This window comes from Microtus pennsylvanicus, chromosome X, assembly GCF_037038515.1.
Source record: "Microtus pennsylvanicus isolate mMicPen1 chromosome X, mMicPen1.hap1, whole genome shotgun sequence".
NCBI classification, from domain to species: Eukaryota; Metazoa; Chordata; class Mammalia; order Rodentia; family Cricetidae; genus Microtus; species Microtus pennsylvanicus.
This window is the reverse complement of record NC_134601.1, coordinates 50440682-50467893: the sequence shown is the minus strand read 5'-3', so window position 1 is coordinate 50467893 and position 27212 is coordinate 50440682. Positions and strand designations below refer to the sequence as shown.

General features: G+C 38.0%; 1 protein-coding gene across 3 annotated transcripts in view; it reads left to right on the top strand.

Moving 5' to 3' along the window:
• Gria3 (glutamate ionotropic receptor AMPA type subunit 3) overlaps positions 1-27212 on the top strand; it is a 274359-nt gene that overhangs the window by 244741 nt on the left and 2406 nt on the right. Inside the window, exons 13-15 of one of the 3 annotated variants that reach the window (XM_075958406.1) lie at positions 3937-4184; positions 19369-19483; positions 22045-22292. In XM_075958406.1, the coding sequence (XP_075814521.1) occupies positions 3937-4184; positions 19369-19483; positions 22045-22290 (609 nt within the window). In that variant the 3' untranslated portion in view covers positions 22291-22292. Of the gene's footprint in view, positions 1-3936; positions 4185-4735; positions 4851-19368; positions 19484-22044; positions 22304-27212 lie in introns of all 3 variants that reach the window. The other 2 variants (XM_075958408.1, XM_075958407.1) reach the window with 2 other exon arrangements.

Here is a 27212-nt window from a genome sequence, read left to right as displayed (position 1 = left end):
TTATATAACCATTAAAAAGTAGGTGTACTTATTCTGATAAAACCATAAGGATAAGTACAAGTTAGTAATAAAGAACAAATTATGATAGTGGTAAGCTTTGGGGAGAAGGGAGAGGTACATGACTATGGAAGATACATAGGTCAATTTTAAGTAACTACATGGCTTATTTTCTTAATTTTCTAGAAGACACATGAGTGTTCTTAAATGATATTTATATATTTATGTGTATCTTAACTATTTACTTTTTGTTAATTTAGGGTAGCAATAAGCCCAGAAATTGCTGTCGAAGTAAAGTCAGTGACCACATACTTCATTATAACACTTACAAAATTGCCTTGTCTATCAGATGGAGGCAATGTATGATATGAACATACATGTCTACGGGTCATATTTAAAACTTCAAAGACATTGCTTAGCAGGTTGATAGGTTTAGCAAAAGATAAGACCCAATAATCTTTAGAAAAACTTGAGCTCTAGAATTCTACAGTATTATAAAGCTAGTTGTGGTAGTCATTTCTAATTGTCTTAATAACTTTTCTGGTTTTTTCAAGATAGAGTATCTCTGTGTAGCCTTTATTGTCCTAGAATTGGCTCTGTAGACTAACTCAGAGATCTGCCAGTCACTACCTCCTGAGTGTTGGCATTAAAGACTGGCTTCATCTTAACATATTTTGAAATATGGTGAAATGGTGCTAACTGCCAATATGGCTAGCAAAATGAATAAGGCATAGACTTTGTCCTCAAGAAATCCTCAAATAACAAGAGGAAAGACAGACATGTAGCCAACTCCCCTTAATATGATCTAGCAAGTTCTGCAGCAAAGGACTAAGCAGAAGTCAAAGTCTATGGTAGCAGGAAAGATATTATTAGAAGTAATAGACAGCATTTGTTCTGGATCTTACAGAAATAATAAGGTAATTTGGGCAAAAGCAAAACGTAGTCAAAGGCATCAAATTGATTACAGTGAATAGTCTAGTGTGACTGGCAGCCATGATCATAAGTACCCTTGGATATCAGACATAAGACTTACAGTTTTGTTCTATAGATTTTAAGAAAATTTTGGAGAATTACAAGAAAGGTTGTAATGAGATTGGGTTTGCGCATTGAAAGGATCCATTGAATAGATAAATTAAGCAAGGAGATCTGTGGGGAGACAATAGAATCAAGACCGAAACCAAAAGATGGAGAGCTTGCCATAAAAAAAAAGATTGCAATGATAATGAAAAGACAAAAAGGACAGTCTTCACAATATTTTTACATAGCAATAGTGAAGGAAACAGGGGGAAAGCAACCCAAACTGTCTACTTTAGGTGTTCAGTGGATGAGTGGTACCAAGAGCCAGGCTTTCTAATAAAATGTTTTATAAGCAGTTATCTTTAGACTATCAGTTGGAAATGTCCATCAAAAGGCTTGTTTACTCTTCCCTCAAAGCAAATCTGGTACCTAACCTTAGGTCCACTTCCATTGATCTTATCTTAGTCTTGTACACCACCATGTGTGCCCTGAACTCTTAGAATAGCCTTCAAAGTAATGGTCTTGCTTCTACTCTGACCCTCCTTCTAGCCTATTCTCTACACAGCAGAGAATTCTTTTAAAATTTGTAATTGAATGTCATCACATACACACACACACACCTTCTCAAAATCTTCTAACAGTTTCTGATTTCAGGTAGAATAAATCCAAACCTTTTAATGATGATCTACAAGCTCTAACAAAATTATCTTCCTAAACTCATTTTCTACCAATCTTCCTTATGTTCATTCAACAATGTCCACCCTGTTTTTTTCTTCTGTACTTTATGCAATCCGAATGCGTTTCTTGAGATTTTTAGTGACTCCATGAGGGTTTTTGTGGGTGTCTAATTGCCATAAACATGAGGTTTAATTTTCATTGCGACAGTTTAGAGAATTCCAGGATCTATCTGGACAAGACTGAAAAAGTCTCAAAAAATGCATTGTTAAAGGAATATGACAGAAGAAATAAAAAATATAAATGTTTATATTTCATGTATAAAGGTCTATTACTAAAAGAAAAATTAAAAGATGCAATACAGGTGACCAAAGTTTAAAAAAGAACAACTTATCAAACAAGCTAAAATGGATACCAGGAAAACTCATAGGAGGACACTTGAAATCATGGCATGTGTTTGCGGGTTTTACCGTATTATCTCGCCCCTGGTGGAATGCCATCTGATAGTCTCTATCTAGGGTTTTAATTTTTAAGGATCTAGTTACCAATTCAATTGGAAGGTCTAGAGTAATTGTGGTCATTCTTCCTTTATATTCTCTACAGGGACACACATGGAGCTACAAACATATTAAATATTTGATACACATTCTGAACTCCATCTAAACTCAAATGAACTTTAACAGGATTAAATTGAAATGGAGAAGATAAAGACAAGAGTGACCTGGACTGACAGAAAAAACTAACAGTTTTTGTGACACTTCCACTTGAATGGAAAGGACACTATTTGTCCTATTATATACTTCACAACCCCAATTGGTACTCAATAAATATTTGTTGCAAGGATAGACACATGACTAAATACACTAATGCAACCTCAAACCCCATTATTCAAAAGTAATGCTCCAACAACAGAAAGCTAACAGTTTATTTATTCTGTCCTGGCCATACTTCAGTAGTGCTGTCTTTATTTCTAAGCACTCCAATTTCAAAGAGACATCACAAATTCAAATAAGCCTATGGTTGAAAGAGCAAAGTTCTGAGAGTTTTGAAAGCAGTAACAGCCAATAGAATTTAACCTACTGAGATTAGGAAGGGACATAAGAAAGCCCTTACAATGTTTGAAGGATCGCCATATGGAACAGTACACAGAATTACTTTACATAGTTTTAGAGGTGGTGGCAAGGAATGATGTTCTAGAAATAAAAAAGATCATCTCAAAACAAAGGAGTGCTTTCTTATCATAACTAGCCTCCCATGCCATTCCAATTAACCCCTGAGGTAAATACAGGATAAACATATAAAGGGATATCAAGGGGGGATTTCTTTATCAGGAAGAAAATTCAAATGAGAAAATGCTTCAAAAACCAGATAGTAACCAATTAGTAGGGCCATGAAACCAAGTCAGCTGGCCAGAACTAGAATTTTTAAGTGAATTTGAAAATAGGAGAAAGCATCACAATTAACGAGGATAAGCACAGTTTGGAGAAATCTATTTTAAAACAGTTTGACAGATGTCTGAAAGTGTGTGGACAGTCATAGTGTAGCTTTGATATTTTGAACTGCAAGAAAATTTGTTTGGGTGCTGATTAAGAGCAGTTGCTGCTCTTCCAAGCGACCACAGTTTGGTTCTCAGCACTCGTTTTAGGGTTTCTCTTGCTGTGAAGACACACCATGACCATGGCAACTCTTAAAAAGGAAAATATCTAATTGGGACTGGCTTATATTTTCAGAGGTTTAGTCCATTATCATCATGGTGGTGGAACATGGCAACATGCAGGCAGACAAGGTGCTGGAGAAGTAGCTGAGAGTCCTATATCTTGCAGGCACAGGAAGTGAGCTGACTCACTGGGCATGACTTGAGCATATATGAAAACTGAAAGCCCACCTCCACAGTGACACATTTCCTCCAACAAGACCACACCTCCTCCAGCAAGGTCACACCTCCTATTAGTGTACTTCCCTTTGGGGGACATTTTCTTTCAAGCCACCACAGTACCCATGTCAGGAAGCTCACAACTGTCAGCAACTCCATCTCTAAGGGATCTGCTATCTAACCTCTTTTAGTCTTTGGAATGCCTGAATGTACACACACACACACACACACACACACAAACATGTATACACACATACACACAAAAAAAATTTTAATTTTAAAAACAATTACATTTGAAAACCACTACACTGTTGTCCCTTAGAGAGGAGCTGTCATATCTGGCCAGCCAAAAAATTCTTATCTTTTTGTTACAGAGATCCAAAATTGCTGTGTACGAGAAAATGTGGTCTTACATGAAATCAGCAGAGCCATCTGTGTTTACCAAAACAACAGCTGATGGAGTAGCCCGAGTTCGGAAGTCCAAGGGCAAGTTCGCCTTCCTGCTGGAGTCAACCATGAATGAGTACATTGAGCAGAGAAAGCCGTGCGATACGATGAAAGTTGGTGGAAATCTGGATTCCAAAGGCTATGGTGTGGCAACCCCTAAAGGCTCAGCATTAAGGTGGGTGGAATAATATAACAATATCCGTGTTGTTATAGTATTCCACCTACCCTGATGCATTCTGTTGTCATTTTCTTTCTTGTGGATTTTGAGGTAACTTTTAAAGTTTAAAATCTACACTATTCCATGGAGTTAAATAAGACGGTAAATTATGGTTTCATCTATTTAATGCATCCATTTTTTTAATGTTCTCTCTCTGTGTTGTCCTCTCTGACTGTTTGTTGCTGTTTTAATTTTACAGTTCAACGGCTTTTTCAATTTAAATGGTAAAAGCCAAGTTATGGTGACGAATGTTAATTGCATGGATGTGGTGTTCTTGTTACTTTTTTTCTCAAAGACAATTTCCCCGTCCCGCACACTTCAGTTTTGAGCAAATGTTATCCTCCATGCCACCTTCCAATATTTAACCCTGTATTTGCTGTACAGACATTTTTATAGCTCCACGTTCTGTGAGATTTAGCCAATTTGTCCTCTTGTGCTCCTTTTTTATACGTTAACTATTTCCTAAGCATTTGTGCATTTTCTTACAAGTTATGTTTTATCGTTTCAAGAAATGCTGTTAACCTGGCAGTTTTAAAACTGAATGAGCAAGGCCTCTTGGACAAATTGAAAAACAAATGGTGGTACGACAAAGGAGAGTGCGGCAGCGGGGGCGGTGACTCCAAGGTCAGCCTCAATGTCACCACAACCGGGTACCCTTAGTGACGAGTAATCGGCAAGACTGTTATCTCATTACTGAGGAGAGAGCACAAGACGCACACAGAAAGTAGAATGGCCAGGCTATTCCCCTGCCTGGCAGCCTTGGGAACCAGAAAGACTTCAGGGCACTGCCGGTATTTTTGATCTAACTTGGGTCCCTTCTTAAACTCCCAGACAGAGGCTTCCTGTCCACACCCTTCTCCTTCCCTCACACGCCAAACTGGTTTCCATATGAAGGTCTTTATAGGGTTTCAGGGCCCTAGGCTTTCAAAAGCCCACGGGTGGCCTGTGAGACTCCCCATTTGCCTCAGTAGAGTTGTGTAAGAAGTCAGATTCTGCCACTGAGATGACAGGATATAATTTGTTTAGTTCTATTTTTTTCTGGGAAGTGATGATTGCTTGTAGAAGTTGCTTGAGTGTGTTGGGGTGACTTCCATTACCTGTATGAGTGATGAAATGTTCTTCTCTGTATGTAGTGGCTGATTTAAGTAGGCCCCACTTAACTTGAAAAGCAAAGATAACGATAAATTTCAAGTTAAATGGGGTCTTTCTTTAATAGGTCATCACATACAGAGACTTTACAAAAGATGTGCGTCGCCTATACTACTACTTGTGTGTGAATCCCTAATTTGGTTTTTCTTTAGCCATGTTTTTGGTTCAGGTAGGTATACTTGTTATCCAGGTTGTCATCATGAGAAAACCCATCTTACTTGCTATTCCTTTGATTCCTAATATTCTTGGGGGTCATCACCCAAACAACAGGAAATAGGTGCCCTCTCAGAAACCAACATACCAGGTCATGGAAAAACACTTCGGGTAAGTACAGGAGAGGACCTGAAAACAGAATTCTTTGTGGTCCAAAGGGCTTGAGAATGATACTGAAACATGTGACATCAACTCTTGCACAACCAAGATACCATGGGCATCTTAAGGTGAAGAACAGTGTTTCCCAACCACAGGGCAACAGACAGGCAAGTCAAAACTTTGTTTTTCCTTCAGAGACAATGGCCGTAATTCTGCTCCACTCTTTCCCTCTCCATCCCTCGGGATCCTGGCAGAAAAGCTAGTTTGCCAGTCTGCAGTATTATAATATGGGTTTGGAAACACTGATCCAGAGCACTTTCAAAGAAACAAATTTTAAAACTGCTACTTCTGTTTATAATCTTACTGGGCATTGGCGAAGCCTTTATTGTAAAACCTTGATTAACAAGAATACACCGAACCAGTGACCTGAATTATTGATCCCCATTCCAAACTTCACCTTGATGAGAAACATTAATGATACCCAAAATGAGAAGACCTCAAGGAATTGAGTTTTTAAGTAGTTGCCACGTGATAACTGCGGCTAGATCACATTCAGTTCTTTCTCCTATAACTTCTCTCCATCTGGATTGACCCTCAAATGTCAGAGGCTACTTCTCTGAGGCATGAAAGTGGATACAAGCATTTTAAGGCAACATGTCAGTAGCCAAGGATGAAACAAAGTGAATATTCTTATTAACAGTCCCATCCATTCCTATGGATTCCAATTAATCAAGGTTTTACTTTGTGCCAAAAAGCAGCGACTTCCTCTCTCGCCAATGTAAACTGATGACACTGACAATTTAGCCAATCATTTGCTTCATTTGAGTTTTACAATGGCAACCCTGATGCCCAAAGTATTTAGCACCTTCCTCCCAGCAGTTTTCTCATGTTATTAGCAAGCCACCAAGAACCTAATTCTATTATTCAAGTGACTTACAGAATGAAAATGGAGCTGGATTGGATACGTTTTTCTCATGAACTCATCATTCAGAGGAGCCATGGACTGAATCAAAATGACTCTAAATAATCCACGCAGTGTAAGTGCTCACAAGTTTTACAATAACTAGGCTCTTGATACTTTACACACACACACACACACACACACACACACACACACACCAAGACAAAACAAAACAAAGCAAAACCTGCACTATAAGTATGTGGCTGACTTACATTTCATAAAATAATTTTGGTATCATGAAGACTCCAAAATGTTAAGCCAGTTTTTTTGCTAGTATGTTTTATCTAGTAACTTTATTGCTAACTTACAATTCCAAGATTATCTAAAATTTGGCCTACAAATATGGAATATTTTAGTAGATTCTAATTGTTTCGAACTTCTTTGTGCTACCTACCTGCCAGACAACTTTCAAATAACTTTTTGTGGTCATCCCTTCGATTTACCTTTTACAATGAGTCAACCCCACTCTCAACTATGGCTAATAATTTGGTCAGTGCTACGTATCCAACAACTGCTTTATTCTGCCTATGAATTCCCAAGGAGCCTGCTTTTGTCATCATCCTTCTTGCTACCTGCTGTTTTCCAAGAGTGAGCACAAGAGGGAACAAGAAACGAACTTGACTGACTCTGTTTCACCACTGCCTTGTGATATCCAACCCAAGTCCACGGAGAAGGTAGAAATGATGCATTGAAACCTCACTAACTTGAAGTGCTTTCATTAGTAATACGGAATGAACTAGACAAGGACCAATCTACAAATTAAATTTCTATTATTATGGCTACGGACAAGAGAGGTTTGCTAAGCAAATGAAGAGTTTAGACTCTGCTGTCAGTTGAATATTTCCTTGAGAGAACAAACCTTTGTTCCAGTGTTGGGAGCACTCATCAAATATAATCATACTCATTAGAAATCTGTCTACTAAGGTAGTTCTCATGAGGCCCTCCAATAAAGCAATGTTTTATAGCCAGTCTGCATGGCAAAGCAGAACTAAAATAAGAAAATATCATGCCTCAGACTTATTTTGTAATTCAGGATTTGCTTCACTCACACAGACAATTGTTCCTCAATGATAGTCCATATCAAAGAAGTTTTAACCTATTCATAAAATGACTTGAGAATTACACTTGTTTATTGACTCTTGTCCCCAGTTAACATGGCAAATGACCACTGAATGATCCATCATTTCTCAAGGAAATTGAGACACAGAGATGGCAATGACTTTGAGAAGGTCATATATCCAATGCCATCACACAACTCTTCTGCCTTTCAGGCTCATGTCTTCTAATAATATTGCAGAGAGCGAGTTATTGCATTTACTCCACCCCCCGAATGAACAATGTGACTCTGATTGCATGTTGTATATTTCTATAAAAATCAGGTTCATTCTCAATCACCTTTGTTACTAGGCAAATGGCATATTTAAGCCGTTCTAACCCTCAGTACTGATTACTAAAAATGACAATAATCACAAAGCCTGACATTTATAAGTGCTTCTACTATTTCAGAAACACTTTTACACCTATTATCTCTAAAACCAGGAAAGGGAGGAAATACCTGTGTTACTTATCTCTCTGTCTTGCTTCTACAACCTTTAAATTATGATAAATGGGCAATTATGTTAAATTGTTGACTTTCCCTCTCTAACATGAGATATCATGCATTCGGAGCATAGTCTAGAAAAGTTACTATGCTATGGAGAGAACAGCAACTTTTCATGCTGTTAAAAATGAATACACTCTTAAACTAATGTAATAGATACTCTGTTTTCTTTCCTGAATATAAGGAATTAAGAACAAGATCATTAGCTGGAGCAGACCCTGAATCAGGCCTATAGGCTAGGATCAAAACACTACTTGCCTTTCCCAATGTCTCAAGGCAGGGCTGGTAAATGCTAACATAGAACTAAAGACCGTGGTTTGAGAATCACAATCACCCTTTTGTATTAGTGCTTTATTATAGCACATGTGAAAATGCAGTAATGAAGAGGCTGTAGTTGTTTCAGCTATAAACTCAGATTGTCAGAGCATTTGTGAGACAGCCAGTGCAAGCCTGTCATTGTAAAACACAGCAGATAAAGACTTTGCTTAGTCCCCATATAAGGGCATCAACCTTCTTCCACAGCTGTTTATCAATCAGCTCACAGTTTACATTCTTCTAGTCCCTCCATCCACCTAACTTCATGATGCCAGCTCAGCTTTTCTATATACCTTTCCTTTAGTCAAACAAAAAATGTCAGTAAAGCAAGCTATTTGTATCTGGAGTGATAAGATGTTACAAACTTTATCCCATTTCAATATAGATTTTTATCAATGGATTTAAATATACTTTCAGTATCTATACTTTTGAAGATGAAAATCAGCACATATAATGTGCCTTTGAGAACAATGAAGCCAAACGTTTAAATGGGACAATTCTGAACTCCTTGACTACAGTAAGAATTGTACCAAATGTAGGTACCTTCATTTGTAAGGCAGATAAGGAAATGAAAGACAAGAAGCTATGAAAGTAAGCCACCATTATTTAAATAAATAATGGGATGGCCCTTGTGGTATAGAACATTATTAAAGAAACGCAGTTGAAATTGAAACATATAAGAACTAGGAGAAACTGACAAATGTACGTCACAGACATGAGAAAAATTTCATGGAATTGATTTTAATAGATTCAAAGGCTCCCTGAAATTAAAATTAATTGTATCTACTTTTATCTGTGTGCTTTTAAAGTACAGTTAAAGTTTGTTCTCTTAAGAAATTCAACAGTTTGCTTCCTCTTTCCCATCTCTAGCAATCTTTTTTTTAATTCCTTTACATTTGCTTAGCAAGTCTTCTATTCAGAGATAGTAAAGAAATGGCACATGGAGATAGCCTGTTTCTAAATTCCTTCAAACCCATAGTTGGTGATACCTAGATGAATGAGACTATAACGGTTTTTCCCACGTGTATAAATAAGATCATCAGTTTTGTATGTATTTCTTCTCCTGTGTATGTCTACAGTTTTCCTCTCCTATGCCAACATCTCTTAATCGCTTCTCTTCCACACCCAGAACTCTTTGACAATCTTGGTCCTTAGGGAATGGATATGAATCTGCATCTGCCTTTATCTGCAACAAAATGGATCTTTTACTGGCAGGAGCCATTCCTAAAGGTTGACATTGTGGATTCCCAGGGTTAAGATGGATCCCAATGACACTTTATTGACACTGTTATGTGTATAGGCAAGAACCATTACAGAACGATGACACTTCCTGGGTCTTAGCAGAAGTTCCTGTGAACCCCAAGACTGGTTTGGGATCAAGGAGTAGGGTGAGTATACTATACTCTTCATTGGTTTGCATGTTTCTGTGCTGGTACTGCCTCCTGGAAATATGAAGATCTTGACAGTTTCCTTTCATGCTAGTGACTAAATTTACTCCTTGAACTTATACATGTCTTCCTCCCAAGAGCAAATCCTCACTTTCTGTCAAATGACTGCTTCAAGCAAGGGACCTGTTGCCTTAAGAACTGAACCAGTCCACTACTGCCAAAACCAATGATTTTGCAAATGATGCTAAAAAAATCAATTCTACCATTGGAAAAAAATGTAACCCACAAAGAAAATACCATTTAATTATTTCATTCTTTGACTTAAAAACAATAGACTATGTGGCTTTAACATGGTTTCTATGATTAGGACTTGATTGATTGCATATGTTGTTATCCTGATAACATGAATGTGTTTCATATTGAGAAACAACCAAAATATCCAACATCAGAACTACAAAAAGAACAGCAGGAGTGAAAAGCAAGAAGGTAAGAATGATGTTACCCAGTTGTCAAGAGGAAGGACACTGTGACCAAGGCAAAGATTGAAATGATGCATTTCTTAGCCCCTTCTTTCCCCTTGAAGATCAAATCATTGTGTTTCATTTCATTTGAAGAGGTTATAGAGCCTACACTGTCTGAAAGGTAGGACAATCATGTCAAAGAACTGTGAAAGATTTGATGCACCTAAGTTATTTTTGATTAGGGTGGGAGTTGGGGTTGGTGGAACAGGGTGGGGGGAAATGTTGTGGAAAGTTTAAAATACAGTATTTTTTAGAGAGCGGTATAGCATTTGGCCCTTGGCACGTGAGGCTGATACCCATTAGTCTAAAGTGGCAAAATGTGCTCTAATTGCTGAACTGACTTTTTTATTCAATTTTTCTAGCATTTAAATACTTTTCAAAATAGATCCAAAACAATAGAATACTGTACTTTAGTATATCATATTACATATACATATGGTTATATAATAATATATAGTATCTATACATATGTTGTGTATATATACACAGGCACTCATAGTAAAACTGCTGGTGTTTCCTGTCTAGCATCACTACTAGGAATGCAGGCAAGATGTGACTGTGTGGCTGCTAGAATGTGTGCTGGAAGAGATTGGCATGTATGTACCTTTGAGCTGACAATCTGTACCACGTTTGTAGGTCTGATATATAGCCACCATTTATTTCAATATAGATAGATAGATAGATAGATAGATAGATAGATAGATAGATAGATAGATAGATAGAAGCTAGAGCTGATTATTTGTAGCCTGAATACTTACATGTCTTCAGAGACACTCATCATTTGAGTTTCTGGCCTCTCTTGATACTGCTGGAATAAACGAAAGAAAACAGACTTACATATGATAAATGCCAACCCAATTTGATAGTATGAACTTCTCATGCATGTTAAAATGGAATTTTTTTAAGCTTACTTGGACATCAAGTGGGAGTCACATTTAAAATGGAAGTTTTCAGTGAAATATATCATTTTTCCACGTTAGTATCTTCTCTGGTCCCCTTCTCTCTGGTGGGGAGAAATCAAGGCAGTAACCTTCCCAGACAATTTAAGCTATGTAAAGTAATCCATGGCCCGTAAACATTTTGTATTCCTGTTTTAGAGGAGTAAGCCAGACAGAGGTCTAGTTTTTGAAAGAAATTCATCAGAGCAATCTATGATCTGCAGAACAAAACTTCTCTTGCTTTGAATGTGAGAGGTTATCTTATGGAAGTGCCTCTGGTTTTAACTCCAGATTTCAAGTCTACGTCTGCAGCTGCTGTGCAAGCACAGATGCTCATCAATACATTTCAGTCATTAGCATTGTTAGGCCCTTAGAAAAATGACTCAAAGCTTTCAGCTCCTAATGTTATATGCATGCATTATTGAATTTGCTCTTTGCACTTATATTAAATTATGATCCCATTAGCAAGGAGTTAAATAGGTTTGAGCTGCATTTGTGAACTACGTGGTTATAAATACCCTCTCCGAGGTGGCTTCTAGCAGCTAAGCACTGCATAACTCTGCAAATCATTGGATCTTCCTCCATGGAAATGAGGGTCACATGAGCAGTCAGAGTCTAGTAGTGGCAATAGTCAAAGGGTGATCCAAAGGCAAAATGTTTGAAATGACATAGACCCCTATTCTCCTGCAATCCTGCATGCAGGAATGCCTGTAAAAAATGGGGAGATAGAATATTTTGAATGACTCCAGACACCTGCACCCCTTAGGGAATGTTTTAAAATGTCATAGCTTCCAATATCTGGCTCATGGACAAGTAAATCCCCTCACACTACACATATCTCAAGTTAACTAACAAAAAAGAAAACAAAGGATCTCATGTTAGATCCTGTCATTCAGCAAGGATTCTTCTCTCTTTCTTAACCACCAATTTACTCCAAAAAACAAACCCTGTGCAATTATATCTGTCCCTACCTGCACATACTTCTTATGCCAACTGGTACTATGGCTTCTCCAAGAAAGGCCAGAATGAGGGACTGAGAAGGGCGGTGCATTGCCATCTGGATGACTGATCACCATGACTACCTGAAGTATTCTCAGTTTAAAAAGTTGCCAACAAGATGGAGAATAACTTTTCTCTCTCCACTGGGCTAAAGATATTCCATAAGGGTTGTTCAGAAAGGTAGCAAGAAGCAAGAATTAGCAACTTAAAAGCAAATGTTTGGAGGCAGAACAAGATGAAAGAAAATTTTCCAACTTAATTTGCAATTGTTTCCACTTTCATCACCTAGATATTGTGTTGTCTAAGCAAATTTCTAATTACATCTATAAATTCACCATCCTTGCTCATTGATTCTTTTGCTTCTGTGTGATTTTTTTCTCTACAACCTATATATTGGCATGTATATCTATCCCTCCTAAGGGCACCATTGAAGATCTTTGGGAATCATTAATTAGCCAAGCATTTGTTCTTTTAGTATTCCTGTTCAGAAACAGAAAGTGAAATCTTTAGACAGAATGTATCATTCAGTGTTTCCAATGGATAAACGACACTACACTATAGCATGGATTTCTATATTTCCCAGAATCAGAGTCATAGCCACAATTTGAACTCTTCTCTTGTGCCTTCCAGGTCACCAGATTACTTGGGAATATTGACGTGGTAATGAATTTACTAGATCCAAATTCTCTTCTTTTCCCCTATTAGATAAATAGGCTCAGCACCCTCACATAACTCCACTGAACACAGCATGTCTCCAAGCTGATCCAGTTATTATTCTACATACTTAAAAAATCAAAAATTTAAATAAATTTAGCAACTGTTTTAACCAAAAAGCTTATTTATTTAGGTTTTACAATAGGGAATCTACATTCACAGGAAAAAAAGTGGTAGTCTTATCCTTAAGCTATCTCCATGTGTAAGGTTTACCATAGCTAAGACAACATTGATTCTTTGAAATGGATAAGCCAGAGCCTAGAGTTTAGACAACCACCACCTGGATGGGCTATGTGCTGGACTATGTAACTGAGTTATTGCCAGGTGTGAATAACTGAGTTATTGCCAGGTCTGAGACAAGCAGAAAATTTTTGTCATCTAATCATATTTTTTTTTTGAAAATCCAATTCATTACAGGCTTGCCTGGCACTTAATCTCTAGTCTCAGTTCTTGGAGATAGAGGCAGAAATATAAAGAATTCAGTGTCAGCCTTGGCTAAATATAAAGGCTGAGACCAGCCTGGGCTACAGAAGAATAGAGGGAGAGATGTGGGAGGGAGAGGGCAGCGTGGGTCAAGCACTTATTTTTGAGTCTGATGACCAAAGTTTGATATCTAGAACCCACATGAAGGTAAAAGGGACAGAATTGACTCCCACAAGTTCTTCTCTGGCCTGCCCACATGTATTATCACACACACACACACACACACACACACACACACACACACACACCATTTTTAAAAACAATAAACATTTTTAAAAGGGAGAATTTTAAACCAATCAAAAATAAGTCTCACTGTTCCATGGAAGTCCTTCATACCCGTTTTCAGCTCTTCACATTTATGTGAATTTGTTACTTTAGACAAACAGCTTCACCCTTCTTCTGACCATCTTTACTGTCTTCTGGAGATTTAGATCATGCTTTCTTGTGAAAGGGTATGTAAAAACCATGAATTTACTACTCTTCAATAAATCTTCTCTGGCAAAAATATAGAGAAAGAATTAACTATCAAATCAGTATAAATTACCATATTCCTCCGATATTAAAAGATGATAAGCAAATGGCAGTTACTGACTGTAATTTTGAAAGACTGTGTAATTCATATACACCATTGTTCTCACTCCAATCTACTTGGTAATCTGCTTGATAATCATGTTTATGATTTCTATGCCATAAATCATTTTCTTCTATGGATAACTGTACGTTTTTGCCACAACCCCCAAACATTTTTTGTTTGTTTTTTGAGGTAGGGTTTCTCTGTGTAGCTTTGGAGTCTGTCCTAGAACTAGCTCTTGTAGACCAGGCTGGCCTTGAACTCACAGAGATTTGCCTGCCTCTGCCTCCCAATTGCTGGATTAAAGGCATGTGCCACCATCGCCCAGCCACAAACATTTTTTTAAACAAAGTAGAATATGAAGGTGCTTTGTAAATAGTTTCTATTTCTTCGTTTCCAGTATCTCAGGAAGATGCATATTTTAAAAAACAAAAGCCCCACATTGTTCAAAATTAACAGTATGAAATTTTTACAGTGGAATTTTAGAAATAGTGATGAAAAATGGGGCCTGGGGATATTTCCAGATCCAAGCAAATTTCACCAGAAAGCCCTCCAGTTTTCTCTCCTTCACAGCTTGCTGACCAATGTCTCTAACTGTTGAGGGTTCTGCTCAGCAAAAAGTTCATAGCAAGCCCTTCAGACAGTAACAGTTTGGCTAATTTCCGTGATAGAAATCTGACCCACTTTGTTAAATTCTTTCTGTTCTCTATTGAGGTGAGCACAATAAATATTTCTGACTTTGAATTCTCCCAGGTACCAGTCAAAAGGCTGCAGTAATTGCTCAAGACACTAACCATGAGAAGCATTACTGCCTCACAGTAAAAGGCCCCAGCTGGAATATACACACTCTTGATAGATTGATAGTTATTTGGAGAATTGAGGTCCCTGAAAAAATCGTTATGGACATCTAAGCCTGAAGAGAAAAAAAATGAGGAGAGCTACCTACTCTTGTCTACGTTTTAGTAATGCATAGTAGAGAGCTCAGTGTATATTCATTTGCCTTATAGCCTGCCCTGTGATATGCGGAGGCTTAAGGAAATTGCTTGACCTACGTGTGCTTCACTTTTATAAATTATAAAGTGAAGACCATAAATCTGCCTTCTTGGAGTGGCCATTAAACTTGACCAATAATAAAATTGACTATTCTACTTATGTAAAGGAACTAGGCTGAAAACTGAAAAAATTAAAGAGTTATCTTTGAAATGGTTATTTACTGGGAATATATAATAAAGGAGGCTACAAAAGCATCGGTTATGATCTATGCCTTTGAGAAGCAGTGTTTAGAAGGAGTCACAATACATACCAGAAATAAGACAATATGGAGGATGACAGAGGGAGAAAACTTTTGAGCTAGGAGGGGGGAAAAGGCATCCTGACAGGGATAACATCTAAAATGACAAAATACACATTTAATTCTCTTTTCTTCAAAACACCAGAATGTGTGTGTGCATGTTTGTGTGCATGCAAGCATGTGTGTGTGCGCATGCACGTGTGTATGAGTGTGTGAATATATTCAGTTGACTTGAGTTATACTTAAGAATGCAGCTAGTAAGGCACAGGAAGGGAGAAACCTGTAAGTCAAAGCATATTTACTTTGCCATTTTGGAAACTTAGTCTATCCCACAGCAACCCAGAACTGGGGCACTTTCTTCTCTCCATAGCACTCCTTACCTTGTTCAGTGGCATTTTCTGTGATTTCTGATGACAAGTATTGTGTTCCTCAGGTGTGCTGCTGCTTGAAATGTTTGGATTTGCCCTCATTTCTATTTTGAAGCTCCCAAGAACACATTAGTTCCCTGCCAAATTTCATTAACACTGGGTTATTTGGTTTGGGTTTTTTTTTTCTTTTGGTTTTTGTTTTTGTTTTTTCTAATCAAAGACTAACATTCTAGGAGTCTACGATTTGTCAGAGTTCTTTATTCTCTGTGTGTCTCAAAGGAGATATGGATGCTCTCAGCCAAAGCACTCTAGGCATTTGAACCAGAGGATGCATTCATTGCTGTAGAGACAGTCCTGTAATTGTAGGATGTTTATCAACATGCATCGCCTCTACCTATGGGATGCCTGTATCATTCCCTAGCTCATTTTTTGACAACAAAAATGACACCAGGTATTACCAAATGTCCTTTGGAGGACAAAAAAACATGCTCCATCTGCCTCCTCAAAAGCTATTACACTAAGGTAACCTGTTCTGTATGCTGGAATGGGAAATAGCTCCTAGCTGTCCTGTGAAAGCTACTGAATGTCCCAAGGCAGGTACAGGCCATTTGTCAGAAGGAGAACACTAATATGCTGAAATACTAAGTCTGAGCTTAGGCAGGAGTACATAGTTGGCAGACCCTACCACAACAAAATTCATCCATTCTCCAAAGCAGCACTTACAAAACATTCTGTTCTGGAACTCTTCATATTCTTAAAAATTATTGCAAAAATCTAAAACTATTTTTTATGTTTGTTGTGTCTATTAATGTTTATCATGTCCAAATGAAAACTACAGAATTTTAAAAGAACACATTCATTGATTTACTTTTAAAATAATACAGTACATTTCAAAATAAATGATATACATTTATGAAAACTATTTTCAAAACAACAGTTAAAAAAGTGAAACTGGCTCATTCTGCAGATCTCTTATTATTTGGCTTATACTAAAGAATGGTATTATCATTTCTGTTTCCTCATTCAATTTGTTATGATTTCACATATCCTATAAGGAATTTGTATATCATGAAGGAATAATAGTGAGAACAGTCAATTTATGCCTTAGTATCACTATAAAATGATTTGACTTCACAGATCCTCTAATGAAAGGGTTTCATTGATCCCCCAGGGGTCCCTGAAACACACTTTGAGAACCACTGCTCTAAACCCACATATCCCCCTTTTATCAATCTATGTCACTTAAATGTTTATGAACATCTTCCAAAAGCAGAGTACCTAGAGAATGGAACCCTTCAGTAACCCTAGTGTGGTAACTTTAATCAGGCTGCTCCATTCCTAAGATCTAATAAAAGCAGCAGTACTGAACAAATTGAGTGAGGTATTTTTAAGAATGCAGAACCTTGAAGGAGAATGAGGCCTGATGAGGACACAGTCAGAGAGCGATGAGAAGTCACTGAACCGTTTGAAATAAAAAGGAAGTACAGGGGAAAAAAAAGTCCTGATGAACCCAGGTCACCCCTCATGTCATTAGAAGCATCTTACCCTGTATCTAGAAGCAATTTCCATAATGCTATATCTCACACCAGAACCTGGCTCAAAGCACAGCACTTGGAGAGAAGTGATAGCGATGGCACAACAAATAATAAAGAAGAGAAAGAAAGAAATAGTAGTGGGATGTAGGGGAGAAGCCAACTCCCACCTTGCTGTCGGGACCATAGATGGTCTTGTTGACCTTTAAATAAACTAAGACATAACTTTTCCTGCCAATACTATCTTAAGGAGGCTCAAAGTTCTGTGGATGCTTTGCTGCAATTCTGGTTAGTACTTGAGAAGCCTAGGATTTGAGTGCTGATGTAAGGAACGTTTAAAAGTATGAAAGGAACTCAACTACTTGTTAAGTCACAGAATGAAGATATTCTGGTTACCATGCCCTGTACTAAGAAGGGGGTGATACCTCCTTGCTGCTAAAGGTTTATTGTTTTTCAAATCCCTAGTACTCTGAAACTGCATATTATTTTTAAATGATGATACATATCTCAGAATATCTCAAACCGAAACAGTCCTTCTGCTCTCAACTGCAATGGAAAAAGAAAGGAAAGTTTAGGAGCTGGTATGACAGAGACCAGATCTTTGTGACTATAGAAAGTCTCGTCTGTAACCAGATATGTTAATAGGTCCAACTTCTCCCAAGTAAGCTAAGAAATGTTGCAGCATGCCCATAGTTACATAAATTGTGTGACTTCCTCTTTTAAAGCCTGTGGCATTAGACCAACACACACTAGCATTGGCAGTACTGTTCACAAGAAGCTGAATATAGCTTTTTGCCTCATCATAGAATTAGGGCACCCATTCCATATAACACATTTTTTTTGCCTAAAGTTATTAGAGAAACTTTGTTTTAAATTCAAAAGGAATTTAGGAAGAAGAAAGGGTAGTGGTCACTATTTCTATTTGATAGCCAAACAAATCTCTCAGGGCAAAACATCGTTGTCGTGAGACCAGTCCAACTCACACATTGTGCTCAATGGCTTCAAAAACAGTCTTTATACATTGAGTCATGGAGGACCAAGGAGAAAGCAGTAGCCTAGCCTCCTGAAGATGTATTAGTCTCTCACTTAAAGAGGTCTTATTTTATCAAACTCTTCCCCACAGTACCACTCAACAGTGGTAATGCCAGTTGGCCATTTTACACAATACTGTACTGATACTGTACTATGCAAGACCCCGCTCCACTTTCTGGGGATCTGACCTAAATGTAGGCACATCAGAGAGACATACAGTCTAACTTAGATACCTCCCATGGGCCTGTTTTTCTCCTGTTGAAAATGCCCCTCATCAAAAATTGCAAGGTTTACAACAAGTTTACAAGGTTAACTTTTAATGTTAAGAATAGTGTGTGCTTAGGAATTAAACTGTATGGTCATTGCATGAGGATATGTGTATAGTTCAGTTCTTGACTAGATCATCTTCAACTGGGCAATAGATTTGTGCACTAGGGGACAATTAATCCAAAGGCATGCTCTTTATTCAGGACCCGTTTTCTGTTCAGATTCATTCATTATTCTTGGTCCACAATATACAAATGTTTCTTTTCTGGCCCTGTCCCCTTCCAATCCCCTCCCACACCCATAACTTGCTTTCTGTCTGGAAGTACAACAAGACACCCGGTTAGATCAAACCTAGCACGCCTCCACCACAAAGTTACTGCAAGCTGCCGCCGCCGATTGTCTCTTGAGGGGAGACCCTCCTCACTACACACAGCCTATCTGAAGAGTGCCTTTTTTTCTATCCTCATTATTTAACAGTGTGTGCCGATTACTCAAAGCGATATGGGCAGGCCCTGGTAAATATAGCGTTGCTGTAGTGTTAACTTTTTATAAGGTAATGCTCAGGTTGCCTGCAGTGTCTAAAATTACTCTGTGGCCAGGGCCCCCTGCTTTATCGCTTTCTATAGTTTTAAAGTAGTTTGAAGCTTGAATAACATAAAATAACATAATATAATGTTATTTATGTTATTTCCCACGTGAAGAACGCCTGTAAACCTTGCAGTATTGAAACTCAGTGAACAAGGCATCTTAGACAAGCTGAAAAACAAATGGTGGTACGATAAGGGGGAATGTGGAGCCAAGGACTCCGGGAGTAAGGTCAGTCGCTGAAGGTCTTTTTGTACTGATTAGCAATCACATTTTGACCCCCTGTTTATTTTCTACCCCCAAATGGCTTTCCTTCCCAACACACACACCCTGCCACAGTGGGACCCCTTCATAACACCAGCACTGTAGAAATAAGACAAATACTAGCCTCATAGGCCTGCCATGTGACATCAACCCATTATGATATAGATCTCTTCTGATTAGGGACTTGATCTGGCTCAGTGCACTTCCAAAAGTATAAAATAACAAGCTGTGTTATAAAGGGGTTTTACTGTAGTTCACATTTTGAAAGTTCAAAGAGAAAAAAAAACAACCTTAACTCAAAAAAAAAAAAAGATCCAGTTGTGACAGTACTTTATCTTAATCTCATGCAGTGTCAGAGACTGCAGTTGTAAATACCGCTGGTTATTAATATGTCTTTGTCGTCAGAAAATAGTCAAGCAAGTAACAAAGGCTGGTCTCTGTAAGCAGAATGATTAGCTCCCTCCCAGCTGCTGTGATATTAAATTCAGCATCTGTTTGGATCTGAAATCTCATTAAGTCTGTCACACTTTTCTCTTCCAAAGGTGTAATTTGAATCTTTGTATGTAATACTTTTAAAATTTAGTCGCATGCTCCTTAAGGGTGTACATTGTCAGGATTAACATCACATTGATAAGCATGAAACACTCTTCCCCGCCTCCTTCCTCTCCCCGCCCCTTGCTCCCCTAAGAAAGTTCGTTTTAGTTTCAGTTTTTGCCTTTTCCTTTTTCTGAACTAATATTGTGGTATCAGTTAATTCATTTCATGAAATGCCACTCATTTTCCCCATGCAGCGAACCATTTTGCTACTGGTTTTCTACATCCCACAGCAGGGAATTCTGTAAAACTTCAACACATGAAATTTGAAACTGTTGTTACTGATACAGACCACATGGGTTATGTAAAGGACCTTTTATCCCATTCAGTGTCATGCACGTATACATTTATGACAGTAGAAGGAAGATTCCAGAAATTAGTCTGTTTCCTGATTGACTATTAACTACCCCCTCAGCTAGCCTGGTGGGCTGCCTTAGGGAAATGACTACTGTCCAATAAGGGACAGGTGTTCTTACTATTCACCTACCTGTCATTCATTCTAGAAAAGTGACTATATGTGAGGCTGGCAAGGACATAAGGCACCCCCACACCCACTCCTAAATACAATTCAATTTCATTTGGCCTTTTTATTACAGTAACCAGGTATAGAGTTGGCTCCCATGGAAATAGAATTAGAAGGACATGGCCATTTAAGTTTATCAGGTCTAGCTGAGCCATAGTCCTGATGGCCAGCAATGGCCAGCATCTGTTTACTATGTCATCATTTAGAGAAGATGTTAAAAATCCACAGTTTAAAAAGAAAATGGGTATTCTGTTCAACTCCTTTCAGCAGCAAAATGGTTACATTTCCTCTAAAAAGACTACAAAATGCTATTTTTTTTTCAAAGAAAGACTCCTGGCCCTTGGTGTGTCCTACCTCAAGGTAGGGCTTGAGACACCAATTTTTTTCTTTCCATTGTTCAGCAGTTTGGGTTTTTTTTTCTTTTTCATGCAAGCAGACAGCTTAGTCAGAGTTGCTGTTTGATCTGAAAGGCACTGACCACCTTCTTCGATTTTTGCTCCACCTTAAATAGAAAGCAGATAGGTGTAGCATTTTTTTTAAATTAGTCCTACATTCCCTGGAGTAAAACCTTATAATGAGCTGAAATTTTTTGGTTTTTGTTTTTAATCATCAATGATCTAGAAAATCTTTCTGATTTGTGTGGAGTCAATTGAGGACACAAAGGACCTTCCTGATGGCTCCCTTAAACTTTCAGGAAGATGGAGCAAAGCCAGCTCTGTATTGTACCTTTGTTCTAGCAGCACAAAGGCTTGTTGCCCTGATTTTGAACTTAGCAACCAATTCTCCAAAGGGGCAATGTATCAGTCGCTGGGAGAAAAGAAGTCTTAACCCTTTTTATACAACTCCCCAAGAAGTAAATCTCCACACAAGAATATAAGGGACCTCTAATATTCTCACCTAGTAGCTTAAAGACTAATTGTTAAGAAAGTTTGTCACAGAGAAAACAAGGGGAAAGGGGTATTGTGAGAGAGGGGGGGAAAGAGTGCTTCAGTTCCCAAATGAAAAGAATGTTACATATGTAGGGATTATGCCACGGCTCAACTCTGGAAAACGGTGTGTGTTTAGGCTAGCAGAGAGATACATTATGCTTGTGTTTACTCTTTTGTTCCCCTGAACAAAGATCTCATATTTAGGGGTTGAACACTGTGTTAATCATTTGGAGATACTAAGAGGCATAAAGAATGAAAACTAAAGGACATTTAGGTGAGAATCAAAACTGTCAACAGAAGCACAATCTAGCATCTTGCTGGTCATTGTGAAATATCAGCCGGTTTCCAGAGCTGAGTCCTAACACTTACACAATGTTTAGTTATTTTACAATTTAGACCTTTTATATACTGTTGTGATGTCTTGTGATGTCCTATTGCCTTTGTTTTCCTCAAGAACTAATCGCCTTGTTCATTTTTCTTAGGACAAGACCAGTGCTCTAAGCCTGAGCAATGTGGCAGGCGTATTCTATATACTTGTCGGAGGTCTGGGTCTGGCCATGATGGTGGCTTTGATAGAATTCTGTTACAAATCACGGGCAGAGTCAAAACGCATGAAACTTACAAAGAACACCCAAAACTTTAAGCCTGCTCCAGCCACCAACACTCAGAATTACGCTACATACAGAGAAGGCTACAACGTGTATGGAACAGAAAGTGTTAAGATCTAGGGGTACGGTTAAGGTCTAGTAAACTAATCAGCCTTATGTTTCTGTGTGTTAACTTTTGTTATTGTTGTTGTTGTTCTGTTGGGTTTTTTTTTACTTTGGTTTGACTTTAGCACTGTGTTTTACTACTATTTAGTTACATGTAAACAATGATTGTTGTCTCTTGTCAGTGAGCAGTACTTTTTTCTGAAAGCATAATTAAAATTAAGTTATTGTCTATGGCACAAAAGAAAAAAGAAACAATTCTTAGAGCAGTAGTGTTGAATACAAATGTATGTGAGTAACATGTGTGACCCACATGAATAACACTTAACCGTTCTAGTAGGTATAGTAAAAGTAAAACAACTGAAGTTAATCTCAATGACCCATTTCACTAAGGCCAAGATATCAAAATATATTTCAATTGCTGTCAAGTAAACAAGAATATTTAAAAATGAATTTATGTTATTTTATTCATACTAATCTTTGAAATTTGGGATGCTTTTGTACTTAGGACATACCTCAAGCAATACTAGCAACATATCAAATACTCAATAGTTACATGTGCCCCAAGGCTACCATGTTAGATAGTATAGTTCTAAAGAAAGCAGATATTCTGGATCTATGGTTTAAACTAGGAAATAAAAGCAAGATCCTGCCACCTCAGGTAGGGAAGTTATGGTTTTTCTAATTAATCAGTGGGAGCATGAAGCAAATTTCTTAATCTTTGAGTCCCTTTGTTATCCCTTCCTTGGAACTGATGGTGCTCAGGTAAGTAAGGGGTCTAGGTTCCTTGCTGCTGACCAAATCAAAATTAATACTTAGGACAACCTGACCCCCAATAACTCCTCTAAGTTATTAGGCGAGCATGTATTTGAATAATGCCTCCATTCTACAAGTATATCAAAGAATAGTTTTACCACCTTCCAAGTACATTTGCCTAACTGACATGCCTATGGAAAGTGGAACAGAACAATTAGCAACTTCCTAGTCCTTATTTTAAATGGCTAGCTTAGAGCTCATCAGTCAATGTTGATATACTCGAATTTCTATTAAGACTTCCACACTTGACCCTCTTATATGTAAGCTTGCAAATAAATATCTAGTCAATTTTTAGACATTTTATCCAAACAAATCATTTGCTATCACCGTGGAAAGCACAGTTTTATTTGATGAAGTTGCTGGTTGTCCTGTTGGTCTACAGATTGCAGCTACTACACACCCAGTACACTGAACTAACCTGTTAACAAATTGTTTCCACTATATTTGTGAATGTTCAACCCATAAGTCCATCCGTCATTAGCACTATTGGCATGCAATCATTTTAACTTTCTCGTGTGCTAGTGCTTTTAGTTGATGCTACAATTCAGTTGGGGACACATTATTGGATTTTTTTGTAGGACTGTAAAGGAGCAATTTCAATCTAGCACAATTGCTGCAAATCCCAAGGAGTTGAAGTTCAATTATCTAATGCATCTTAAGAATGTATAGCAGTTTTCCCAATTCTGTCACAACTCTTCCCTCAGTTGCGATGAAACAAAGCAGGCAGTATTTTCTCTCAGGCACCTAAAACTCGATCACAGCAATTGGCTTGTCCAAGGCAATGCAACTAGGTAGTGGCAGGTTGAGGTCTAAAGTACAACCCTGCCTCCTCAATCTGTAGTCTGCTAGTCTTCGGGAAACTCGAGACCTTAGTGCAATTTTGTCAATTTGAAAAGAGATAGTAAGTTTATGTCACAATTGTTTATGGCTCAGCAGTTTTAGAGCGCTTGCTGCTCTTGCAAAGGGCTAGCATTCAGTCCCCAGCATCCACATGGCAGTGAACAGCCATATAGAACTCCAGTTTCAGGTGAGCCAATGCCCTCTTCTGACCTCCATGGGCATGGTACATATGTGATGTGCTTATAGTCACACAGACAAAACACTCATGTACAAAAACAAACATAAACAATATAGATGTCATTGAAACTCATTTGGAAAGCTGCATAGATAGACCCTTAATACCCCACTTCTGTACATGCCACTCCATATACGACTATACGTATTCCTAGTTTCCTGGAAAAGAATCTTTTACAACAGATCAAGACTCAACGAATTATGGTCATGGGGCTAGAGAGATGGCTCAGTGGTTAAGAGCACTGACTGCTCTTCCAGAGGACCCAGGTTCAATTCCCAGGACCCACATGTCAGCTCACAACCGTCTGAAGGTCCAGTTGCAGGGGATCTGACACCTTCACACAATGCACATAAAATAAAGTTATAAAAACCATAAAAATATTTTTTAAAAAAGAATTACAGTCATCAGTCATATTTTCCAATTATTATATCAGTCTCTAATTAAATCCCTAGAATAATGTGTTTTCGATCACAAATTACACGGAGATCTTCTGAGACTGAGGATCCTAACAGATTCTAGAGAAAATTTCAGAAGAAAGAAGGGATGGAAAAGGGGAACCTGGAAGAGAAAGGGAGGAAAGAATGGAAGAAGAGGGACAGAGTGGGGAGGAGAAAAGAGAGGAGAAGGGAAGAGGTAGAATTAGATTATCAATCCTTTGAACGTGTCATTATAGTCTTAAATTAGAGGCCATAGAATACCATATTCGATGGAATAGCCTCAAAACCTAGCTTGCTATAATTTGTAGCTTTCTGGCTTTCTTCTAGTCAGTTTGAATGTGCTACTATTGTGGAGCAAAATTCTGGTTAATTAAGGTAAAGATTTCTCTTTAGCAGACACCAGTACCATCATGGTTACAGCTCAGTTACCCACTTCTTTAGTAGTCATCTCTGGCACAATAAAGAAGCCCTAGAAGAACCTCTGTATAAAAGAAATTCCCAACCCATTCTGCCCATGTCATTATGGGATTTAGTGCCTCCCCTATTCACCTATGATTTCCAAACAAGTCCTACAATATCTCTACATACCTTCTGATCTCTTATCTAGTTTCTAGTTTTCTGAGTTTACCTGAAGTTTTCCTTGTCTTGCTAATTATCAGGGCCTGCCTCATGAGTTTATAAGACCATTAAGTGATTAGAAAGTGTGCTCAGTCTAAGTCACCCAGAAGAATAAGATCCAATAAAATATGTCTAATAAAAAGGCACCTCAGTAAGTCTATAGAGTCTCCATTCATTTTCTATGCCATACTTACTGGTCTCAGGAACACATGTCTCAGTTTGGGATTCTGTTTAGCATCACTTGAGAGCAAAAGTTCTCTTGACAGCCTGTTACCTCTCTAAGTTACTGACCAGACATTAGAGGTAAACCCCACCTCAGAGGATTCCCTGGCAAGTGACTTCTCCTCACTGTTCCCTGCGGATGACTGTCTTAACAGCTTTTAGAAATCGTCCAGTTTCCTCAAGACTAGACAAAACTACATCTAGCTTTTTTGGCTTCCTCAGTGATGTTTGTGAAATCCCTGTCATTGGAAAGACCTCAACAAACCTGGAACTGGGGGGAATTTCCATTTTTCCTCTAGGTCAACTCTGTTCCATTTAATTAAATATTAATATTTTCAAAGTGATCAACTTTCCTTTGGCAGCCTATATGTAGATATTCTTTGGGTGGAAGAAAGGATGCTATAGGGGCTTATTCTGTAACCCACATTGACCTAAAACTCACAGCAGCTCTCCTGTCTCAGTCTCTAAGTGCTGGGAATTATAGATGTGAGCCATCAGGCCCAACTTGCATAGACATTCTTGATGGAGATGTTTTTTTTTACCGCTTAAAAGAGTTATTTTTAAAAAGAGAAAGAAGAAAAAAAAGAGAAAGAAGAATAAAAATTTAATGTCAAGTGGAGACAAATTTCTGAATAACTGAGGCAGTGATGTTCTTTTTTTCTCAGAGGGCTTTTATCTCAGTAGTGATGCTGTTTCCCCTCCTGCTGTTTAGAAGCAGGAAACAGTCACTGAGAGGTCAAGTCCCTTTCTTAAAGTTATAAGACCAGATATGGATGTATCATTGACAATAAGAAAAAGAGAGAGTTGACTCCAGATAAGGATATACTATTGATCAACTATAAGAGAGAAGTAACTCCAGATAAGAATATATCATTGACCATTAAAAAGAGAGAAAGAAATTACTCCAGATAAGAATAGATATACCATTGACTATAAAAAATAGAGATGACACCAAATAAGGATATACCATTGACTAGAAGAAAGAGAAATATGACTCCAGATAAGGATATACCATTGACCATACGAAAGACTCAGGACTTGGGGATATAGCTTTTCCTACTTCCATGTTAACTTTTTGGCTCTTTGCACACATATTTAACATTCTCACACATTTTTATTCCAGAACCAGGGTTATATAATGATATTATTCATTCAACCTAAATTAAGGGTTCACTAAAGAGAAACAAATGAGTGTTCCATTAGCATACAGAGAAAGGTGATTGAGAAGGGGTGTGATCCTGAGTTGACAGAGTCAGGGGCAATATATCCCTACATTTGGTCAAGGCCATAAAAATGAGAGGACTACCAGTATCCTCTCAATCAGGCCACTAATTTCAAGGCAAACCACCTTCATGGGTATCACTGCCATTGCCTGTTCTCTAGAATGTGCTATCCCTTTAAACTCCTTGTGTTATGTTCAGACTTTAAACACTAAGGTTGAAGGTATTAAGAGAAATGAACAGTCCCCAATCAGGGAACAAATAAATTTCCTTCTCATAGTCAAAACGGATTTGAATTCAGTATGCAGTAACTTCGTGTACCCTGTGTCCTGGGCTGAGAAAGCAATCCTGGTCACATCTGCAATCAGAATATACTCTGCAATGTATTTGTCCTGACTACCTCTATTTAAATGTCACTAAAACTTTCTAATATACCTACACCCTGAGTGATTAAAGTCTTGAGTTAGATTTCCTGCATGTTAGTATAGCTCACACCTATGATGGAAAATCACCCTTATTTAATCTATTCCAAAGCATCTGCATCCAGTTGAA